Genomic DNA, 10080 nt, shown 5'->3' with positions numbered 1-10080 from the left:
AGGGCAGTTGGAGACAGCATGGCAAAAAGGGGCATTGGGACAGCCTGTCACAGGCTGGGGACCACTGCCCCACCAGCTGGTATAGCCTTTGTGGTTCAAGTATGCAAGAGGCAGATGCCAACACACAGAAGTCAAGGCCAAGGGCGCCTGCGTGTCACCGTTTGGCGGGTCCGTCTTCTGACCTCCCTCCACCCCCAGTCAAACAAGTAGCCATGGTTTATAAAAAAAACACAGCACACACCGGGTTTTAATGAGAAAATAATTGTATACTTGCATCGAATGCCTCACAATCACTATAAAACTGAAGCAGGATAACATTTAAGTGGTTAACATACACAGGAGAGCCAGATACAGAGTATAATTTTCAAACACAGTATTGCTGCTGTTTCCCACCCCCACCCCTCCTCCAAAAAAAAAAAAAGTCATTTGGGTAAAGGGCAACACAAAATCAAAGCTGGCAGTTCACTCACTGAATGCTTAAAATTCAGGAAATTGGTTCTGTCACTAAAACTGGATATATTCACCATCTCTAAACACTTAGGCTATTTTTTTTTTTCAATACATAGTTTAATTACATCCATTCTTGAGTTGGAAAAATGTTTGTCTTCAGAGACAAGAGTCAACACTGTCTTAGTGTTTCTTGTTACACCTTATATGTGTGTGTTGTGTTGTGTTGTGTATGTACGTGGACACTGATCTATATACTGCTTATACGTCATTGTCTAAGGTGGGCAGCATGCAGAGGTGTAAAGAGGCAAGGAAATTGCATTGTGTCACCCGAGTAGACTACAGCCCAGCCTCCTACCACTGACAGACCCTGTTTCCATAATTTCTGGATGAGAGAGCCAAGGCATGTCAGTAGTTAATCAGCTCCCGAGGAAAGTGAACATCTATAAACACTGTGGAAGGGAACGCTTTCAGGAAAGCTTTTAACATCTACAGAATCTAAACATTTGTTCTAGTTGAGATTAACAAGCTTGCGTGCTATTTGGGGGCAGGGAGGAGCATCAGAGGCCAATTTCTTTGACAGGCCTCTTCCTCTTGATGGATTAGGCAGTAATGACCCTCCTCCAGGGGTCTGTTGCATGTTCAGAAGGTTAAAGGGGTTCCTTTGGGATCCCAGGGCCTGGCACGGTGCTGTGTACAAAGCCCGATGTTTTCTGAACGGGTAAAAAAACTCAAGAGCACAGAGAAAACCTGGCTCTTCCAAGGGAACTGCAATTTACATTTTAATAGGATTCTAAGTGAGTGGACCAAGGAAATCGACAGCACTCCTCAGAAGGCAGCAGAGGGAACAAGCGAATGTTGCAGATGTAGGGGCCACAGTTAAGCAGCGCTGTGACTGTGGGAGGCTCCCGGAAACTCTGCATTTGTTGCCTTATCTACACGTGGAGCGAGGACCAAAGGATCCCTGCTAGAACTCTAGGCAATGCTTCTGGTTCAGTCAACTGTAGTCAAAGGCCAATTCGTCTGCCTCCAAAAGATTCCACGAATTGGGTGGCCTCCTAAGCTTCCCATTCAGCTGCAAATTCTCTTCTCAAATGTAGGTTTAAGATGGGTGGGGACCCGGCTTCCTTCAAAACACAACAATGTCAGGTGGGTCCTGAGGGCTGTTTCCTCTTGGGAAAGACAGTGTTTGTCTATATCAAGTCTGTGTTCTCTACCAGATTCAGAGTTAGTCCAGAAAACACGAAGCATGTTTCTTTTTTTGTGCATCTCATAAAACCATCTGCTCTCCAGCCATCCTAGCTGCCACTGTGCCCCTGAGCCACAGGAAGCTCTTGTCCCATCTTTTAGTCACATGCCTGCCATGGGAACGCTGAAAATCCTCAGGCAAGGCAGCCTTCCTGGGGGCTCCCATTTCACCCGTCAGGACTTCTAGTCTAACACAGACCTCATTTTCCTGGGAATGTCTGTCTCCATGCCAGCCTCCCCCACTTGAAAATGAATTCCTTGCAGCAGGGATCTTGTTTTGTGTCCCCAGTGGCTAGCACATTTTGTTGAATATTCCTTCACGATATTCAGGAGAATAAACCACATAAAGATGGTGCCAGCCACCGATCTCTAGGATTTGGCTTCAAATTGCAGGTGCCTTTGGCAGTTTTAAAGGATCCTTGTAAGTTATCAGATGGTTGCCTTTCTACTTTATGCCTACCGCTTGCCTGTGAATAAACTTTCCCCCTAAAGTCAACACTACACTATTAAAAGAAGCAAAGGTCATGTGCCTAACATCTACGTACACACTGTTGTGGAGTTGTTATTTGTCAGAATAACATATTAGAGCTTATGACATAACAGTATAAAAACAAAAAGGAATTTTAGTGAGGTCTGGCTTCATTATTGCTCTTTTAAAAACCATAGTTTTAAAACAAATAGAAAAAAGAAAGGCTGGTCAGTTTTTTTTCTCATGGCCAGAATTAAAAACTTTTCTCATCCAGAAATTCAGGGCACCCAATTATTGAATACCCATTTCATATTGCTTTAAATGACAGTGAGATAGAGCTGGCATCCTTTACAGTATACTAAGCTATGAATACAAAGCATGAGAATAAATACGGTAACTTCTCTAAATGTCAAATTACAAAACTGCTCAAAACTTTGCAATTGTGACTCATGCAAATACCATGTTAGGTCAATTTAATATTACAAATACTGCATCAGGTCGGTGCCTCTATATCCCTTTTCATAAAAAAGAAATTCTCACTCACTCCTGACGCTGGCAAACAGCTTTGGAGGAAATAACTGTACACCCTTGTCCCATGAGCATTCTGGAATTTTAATCCTTGCACACACACTTTACCCAAACACACAAAGGGACGTGCATGAGCACGCACGGGCACGCACGCGCACACGCATACGCACACGCATGCACACAAACACGCACACACACGCACGCACACACACACACCATCTTTAGGATTTGTAGCTGATTCCAAGCCTGCACTTAGATTTCTATTCTATATTTTTCTCTTTATCATTCTGAAAAACGCTGGTTGCTCAGCAAAAATAATATCTGTTACTTCCTTAATTTCCCACGTTCTCCCTCCCTGTTTCTCTGTCTACCTTCATGTCCTTTCTTTAATGATTCCTTTCTGATTGATCCAAAATAATCTGTCATTCTTCCTACTAAGGTCCACTTTATAATATAAAATATAGTTATAAACACCTTTTTATTTCCTGTCATCTGCCTCTCGAAGGCAGAGTTTGCCCTTTTTTCAATTATTGCCACTCTAAAAATACCCCCACCATCTTGAGCCAAGCTGTTGGATGTGTACAGATTTTATACATGGATATACTCCCCCCATCCCATCATAAAAATAGTTGTTGCCCACTAAATATAGTTTTCATATGAAGAAACATAATTGTGAAAATGTGTTCTCATAAACGGCAAATTAGTCAATACTACAAGCAGACGAGATCCTAAAGCTAAAATCATCCATTTGGTTTGGCTTTCTCCCTCTTTCTCAACCCCCTCATGTAGAATAGATTGTGTTTGCAACATGAAGAAACATTGTCTTAAGAAGGTGGATTTTATATATTGCGATCATTAATTGCTCCCAATTAAAAACAATTAGATGTAAGAGAAATGGAATCCTAATTGCCTCTCCTGGCAGATATAGAGAAACTTGCATTTCATTTTACGGCTGCTGGAGTAAACGGAGTTATTCCCACACCTCTGATGCTGTGAGCGACGGTAGGGAACCGGTGCTGGGAGTCTCCAACACCCTGTAGATTGCACCGGCGTGGGCTCTGCAGCTCTAAATGGCCCTGTCACCAATGTTTGTCATCACCCAGCGAGGCTGGTCTCAATTCCGCCTGGAGCAACCATGTTGATTTGCTTGTTACTGCTTTGTCCTTTTGGATCAATTGTGGACTGGTCCAAATCCAGGTGATTCTTTTGAGTCTCAAAAAATCCTTTGTCTTTTGACTCCTGGGTGTTTATAGAGTTTGATGGGTAGGCTTCTTTTTACTTTATTTTTCATCGTTGGTCATTGCAGCTTCTGGTCTACATAAGGATTGTGGAGTTTGTTTGCACTTTAATAAATATTCCATTAAAATGCTTCAATGTGTTGATTGCTTGGTTTCTTGGTAACCCAAGCACCAAAGAAGCTTCCTGGGTGGAAGGAAGTTTGTTACTCATCGTCCTCTTCCTCCTGGTTGGCATAGATCCCTGCCTCCCAGCGCAAGGCCAGTGCGCTCTTTCTTCGATTAACCCGTGTGGCCTCAAGGACCTGAAGAGAGAGGGAAAAAAATTAACCAGAGTTCGTGGATGTTCACTATGTACACAAATCAACTTCTCCATGTCTTTCCTCCTTCCTTCTCAATAGCATATAATAAAGGGAACGTAAGACGGTCTGATACTGCTGGGAGATAGGAGAGACATGGTCAGTAAAGCAGGCTGGTTGGTTCTGGATATGCACTCATTTCCAAGCCAGATTTCATTTGCTCTGTGACCCATAGTTTTCAATATAGAAGGATTTAATTACCCTGAAATGCTCTGCACCTCTTTTTGAACTACACTTGACTCTGCACTAAGTGTGTTGATAACACAGATCTCTACCTGTTATCCGATCAGTGCTGTCTGACAGACATTACTATCTGTGTTATCAGTATGGTAGCCACTAAGCTACATGGCTGTGGGGCACAAGGAATAAGGCTAGTGTGGCTGAGAAACTGAACATTCAAGTTTAATTAATTTTAATTTTAATATCCTCAGGGACCCTGTGACTACCATGTTGGACAGCACAGCTATAGACCGTCTTAGTCTCTTTGTGAACAAGTAAACGGGAAAATAATCCCAAACAACTGGACCAGTGTGGATTCAATCTCTCAAGCTCTGTGGACTCACATAAGCTATGATCACATTTATATCATGAAAGTCTACTTTGGTATAACCAAACTGCCAAGAGAAACTAAGCGGAAAGAAAAATAGTCTCCCAGGCCAATAAAAAGCAATCCGAGCATGCCAACGCAATGTCAGGGCCACAGATGCTAACAAATAAAATGCGAGGTGACGACATCAAGGACGGACAGGCTCACCACCATCAGGGTAAGGCCTCCCTCCCTTCAGTTCACTAGAATAGTCTGTGGACTCCTGAGGGAAAACTTCAGCCAGGCTGCTCCAGCTTTAGTCTGAGCAAGATGGATGACATGCAGGTTGCCAACATATGAGAAATGGCTCAGTTCCATGGCACTGCCCCACAAGGGAGCCCGTGCATGCCAACCAATTAAATTACTGTGGCATTCGCTTAGGACATGCAGTTTCTGATATTAAAGAAAAGTCTAGGAGAGCCAACACTGGTTGATGATCCAAAATGCAATGAAGGCTTTGCTTATTCTAAGAATAATCATTTTGGCAAGGGACAGAGTTGCTGGCAACTCTGGAGAAGCAAGGAGATGCAGGTGACAGGCAGTGGTGGGAACCGAGGCACAAGCAAATCCTGGGTAGAGTAACGGTCTGGGGGTCCATCTCAACCTGCTTCTTTGCACATCTGACAAATGGATGCACTTCCCAGAGCTTCAGTGTGCTTTCCTCAGGGAAGCTGTCCCCAGTGCCCCCAGCAGGGACAGCTGGACTTAACATGTAGGATGCACTAGCCATGTCTCCTAAGTGAATGGTCATTGTTAAGCACATAAGCCATGTCACAAAGTGTCTTGTGTAAGCATACCATGGTCACTTATTCCATATCTAAGAATAAGAAACCAGTAGGAGGAGCAAAGAATGCTTCCAAATCTGGTGTAGGTAAATAGAGGATTCTTCTAGAAGGTCAGTGCGTGGTAACATGGTACTGAGAAACAGCACTGGACTGGAACTGGAAGTCCTTTCTTTCCAGTCCTGTCTGGAACACATTGGTGTCGTTCATGGCATCTCTTTATCTGCAAGATAGAAACAGCACCTGCCGTCTTTCCCAGGCTTTCTCCGGAGGCAGTGCTGACTCTGGAGTCCAAGCAAGTCTAGATTTAAACCCTAGTGACCTTAGAAAAGTCACTTACCTTGTGCCTCAGTTCTCTGATGTGTGAAATGGGAATTATAAAAACTACAGTTCAGAGTTGGCCTGAGGAATAAATGGGGCAATGTATGCACAGCACTTAGCGTAGATCCTGGCGCATAGTTTTCAAACAATCATTAGTTCTGTCATTATGTGAAGGGGCTTTGCAAGCTATGAAGTGGTGTTCCAACATGAGGCATTTTTATAATTTTTATAATTTATAATTATAATTTATAATTTAAATTTTATAAAATTTTATCATTTTGTAAGGAACTCTACATTGTGTAAGATGCTCATCTGTTCACTTGGCCGGTTGTAGATACAAACTGAAAAGCTTCCAGAAAAGCTAAAAATCAATCATGGCTCTGAAAAGAATGGTCCCTTGTCTTGTTATTTATGCTCTATTTTAATTCTCAATCATCTTAAATAAATTCAGTCTCCTTTGTTCTTCAGGAACCCATGTTACAATCTGTCTCTCCATCCATCTTACAGATACTTACTGGCTTCCTACCAAGTGTCAGGTGCAGTGCTTTATGTTGAGGATAGAATGGCCTCTGCCCTCATGGAGCTTAGCCACCAGAAAGCATTATGGGCAGGGAAATCTTTATAATTATGGAAATATTCAGCTTGGATTTGAATATCTGCTTGCTGCAGCCCTAAGAATTCACTTACGCCAATAACGAAGGCTCTTTTCTTAATTCATTCCCCTAATTTGTATGCTGTTTAACACGATACTGAATTTCTGAGGACATCTAGAGCCTCTCATAATGGCAAAGACAGGAAAATAAACGGATCATGATAAAAACAGCCAGCAACCTTGCGATCAAATTGTCTTCAGGTGCACAAGGTTTCTGATCCAGGACTGGCTCAGGGGCCACTCTACGATGGCCTTTTGAAGGTTCAAAGGCCAAGCCCTTTAGGGTTAGGCCATAGCTCATCTAAATGAGCATTTGTTCCATAATTAATTCAGAGTACAGTACTGTAGTGTGTGTGCGTGTGTGTGTGCGCGCGCGTGCGTGTGTGTGCGCGCGCGTGCGTGTTTCTCTAGAGCAAATCTAGAGCTCTGACACTTGAGTTACTGCATATGAACTTTATTTCCTAAAGCCCATTCCTTTCTTTTCTGGGCAGAAAAAAAAAAAAAGCACTTGCCTCAGGGCTCTAGTAACACATCACATGTCCTTGTGCACCACTTACTGTTTTGATCTTGACTGTCCTACAGGATTCACACTATTACTATTATTACTATTGTTAATTGCACTTCACATAGGAAGAAACTGAAGCAAAGGGAGATTAAGTTGACCAATGTTAAGGTGGAGGAGAAGCTCAGATGGGCACCCAGAATCCTGGGTGTGGAGCTGATGCCCTAGGCCAACACGCTGCCCCGCAGCTCAGTGCCTATGCGCGTAGTAGGTCCTCAGTAGATTGTTAACTGAGTGAATGAGTGAGTGACTCTCCCTACAGTTCTGTAGACTTGAAATAATTCTTTTCAAAATAGTAAAATAGTTTGTTGGAAGAAGCAACAGAAAGAGCAATTATACTCTGTAGGAATGGAGAGGGGAAAACAAAAAAAAAGTTTAAAAATAATAATAGAAAAACCTGATTTAAGGCTTTATTGATTTTGCAAATTCAGATTTAGACCTGGTGGGAGGGAAAAAAATCAGTTGTCTTTGAACAACCCTCTAAATATGAATTTTCCCTCTCTAGTGCTTGCGGGGATTCCAGAAAATTGCTGAACTTTGCCTAGACATCAACAGAGACAATTGTATTTGGGGGGATGTAACAAAAGGCAGAGGGGTTAAGTAATGTCAGTCACCCTATTTACGTGAACATTTGTCTTCCTAAATTTCTCTTCAGCTGAAGATAGACTGGCACCAGTTTTACCTTCCTTGAATATATTCGATTGGATTTTTGTTATTCTTAATGGTGCTACTCAGAGGGGATAGGGGCCTAGGGCCGAATTCTTCCACTGCCATTGCCAAGATGAGAAGCACAATTAGTCACTGAGGAGGGTACAGGGAATGATATTCTCAATATTCATTTTATATCTTATGAAAGAAAATTACTGATCATCATCAGCTCCCATCTCTGGTTCTAAAGATTTTGCAAAATAGGGAGGTTTTAAAAATATACTGTGCTATAAGTTAGCACAGCCATTCTGAAGAATAATTTGCAATATGTAATGAGTGTGAGGATGTGTTGTCCTTATATAACTAGTTCTTCCGCTCCTAGACGTATAGATAGAAACTCTTCTGTAGGTTATGCAAAGAGACATGTACAATAACATTCACTGAAGCATTGTTTGTAATGGCAAAAAAAAAAAAAGAAAAAAGAAAAAAAGTGAACCAATCAAGAGAGAGAGAGAACCAACCAACATTTCCATAGGAAATAGGAGGATGAAAAAATAGTGCTACAGTCATTCAAAGGGATCCTATACAGCAGTTATAATGAATGAAGTAGAGCCCCAAGTAACAACGTGGACACATCTAAAAACAAGGTAGACAGGGGCGCCTGGGTCGCTCAGTCAGCTAAGCATGTGACTCTTGATTTTGGCTCAGGTCATGATTCTCACAGTTCATGAGACTGAGCCCCGCATCAGGCTCTGTGCTGACAGCATGGAGCCTGCTTGGGATTCTCCCTCTCTCTCTCTCTCTCTCTCTCTCTCTCTCTCTGTCCCTCTCCACTCATGCTCTGTCTCTCTCTCTCACTCTCTCTCAAAATAAATAAATAAACCTATTAAAAAACCAATGTAGAGAGAATAAAGTAAGGAGTGGAGGATGCTACAGTATGTCATTTTTAGAAAGTTTTAAGGCATGCAAAACCATAGGATGTTATTCATGTATAGAAACATATGAAATATAAATGTAAAAACATGCATAGAAATGATGAACCCCAACTCAAGAGAAGTTACCCCTCAGGAGAGAGAGAAGTGGGGACTGGGAGAAGTAACAAGAGGGCCTGAATGGTATTTGCCATATTAGTTTATTTTTAAAATATTAAGCAAATACTACGAAATGATAAGAATGGTCAAAGCTGGAAAGGTGGACTTTATCATTTTATTATCTGTTCTTAATGGAACACTTGAATGCCAACTCTGTGACATCAGGGACTTGGTTTTGTTGACTGTTCTCTTTTTGGAACCTAGAAAAGTGCCTGGTGCCTGCTAGGTCCTCACTAGATTGTTAATCGAGCCAATGAGTGAATGAGTCTCCCCACAGTGCTGTAGATTTAAAATAATTCTTTTAAAAATAGTAAAATGCTAAAGAAAACAAATAGGAAAACACAGTGTTTTCCCATAAAAAAAGGAAAAATATTTAAAAATAGAGGAAAAGGAAACACTGTGACTTTTCACAGCACAGGTATTTGTGAAATCTGTGTCAAAGGGAACTGTACAGAAAGGAGGAGGTTCGGGGAAATTCAATACTGACAGGAGCTTCTAAAACAAACAAAAACAGGTTTCAAGATCCGGGCAGGGAGGGAAGTGGGCACTGGGATGGTTCGGTGTTGGAGTAACTTGTCCTGAGGCTATGGAGCCGAACTCTCTGGATTTGTGCTATGGCAACCAAAGGACTGGTCAGAATCAACAGCTTGGTCCGCTTGAGCGGCCTTGTTTTCTAACCAGACCCGAGTATATTTGCTATCAGTGCCTGGAGAAACTAACGTCCGTGCCCTCGAGTGCAAACACCCTCCAGATCCGTGAGCATGGCGAGGTCTTCTCCAGCCCCCCCCCCCCCCCACAGCACAGCAAACCACAGCAGCGGGTAGCACTGTTGCATACACCCCAACATTTCCAGGCAGTCCCCAGTTCCGCAAAGGCTGGAAGAAAGAAATATGGAGACGAGCTGCTTTCTTGCCCTTCTCCTTTAACATGTCAGGAAACGGCCAACCACAAGAGCATGCACTTGGGTCAGGCATGCAGGAACACCAAGACAAACAAGTGGAAAAGTACCTCGGAAGTCACCTTGCAAGACAGTAACTTAGAGGTGTACTGGCAGAGAGGGAAAAGAGCAGGGTTAGTACACGGCAGAGACACGCTCACACAACACCCCCCAGCCGGGAATCGGCACCACGCTGGGGGCAGACGAGCGGGGAA

General features: G+C 42.7%; 1 protein-coding gene across 10 annotated transcripts in view; it reads right to left on the bottom strand.

The window, feature by feature from the left end:
* Nucleotides 1–245: 245 nt before the first annotated feature.
* The window catches only part of PALM2AKAP2 (PALM2 and AKAP2 fusion), a 465690-nt gene continuing 455855 nt past the window's right edge, over nucleotides 246–10080 (bottom strand). For 5 of the 10 annotated variants that reach the window (XM_040481932.1, XM_040481930.1, XM_040481934.1 and 2 more), the window contains 2 exons: nucleotides 9937–9975; nucleotides 4134–4232 (listed from right to left, as the gene is read on the bottom strand). In XM_040481932.1, coding sequence (XP_040337866.1) covers nucleotides 4134–4232; nucleotides 9937–9975 — 138 coding nt within the window. Of the gene's footprint in view, nucleotides 4233–9936; nucleotides 9976–10080 lie in introns of all 10 variants that reach the window. The other 5 variants (XM_040481928.1, XM_040481933.1, XM_040481927.1 and 2 more) reach the window with 4 other exon arrangements.

The sequence above is a fragment of the Herpailurus yagouaroundi genome, unplaced genomic scaffold (assembly GCF_014898765.1).
Source record: "Herpailurus yagouaroundi ecotype Mexico unplaced genomic scaffold, PumYag 160, whole genome shotgun sequence".
Lineage (NCBI taxonomy): Eukaryota > Metazoa > Chordata > Mammalia > Carnivora > Felidae > Herpailurus > Herpailurus yagouaroundi.
The sequence above is the reverse complement of the archived record's forward strand: the minus strand, read 5'-3'. Positions and strand labels throughout refer to the sequence as shown.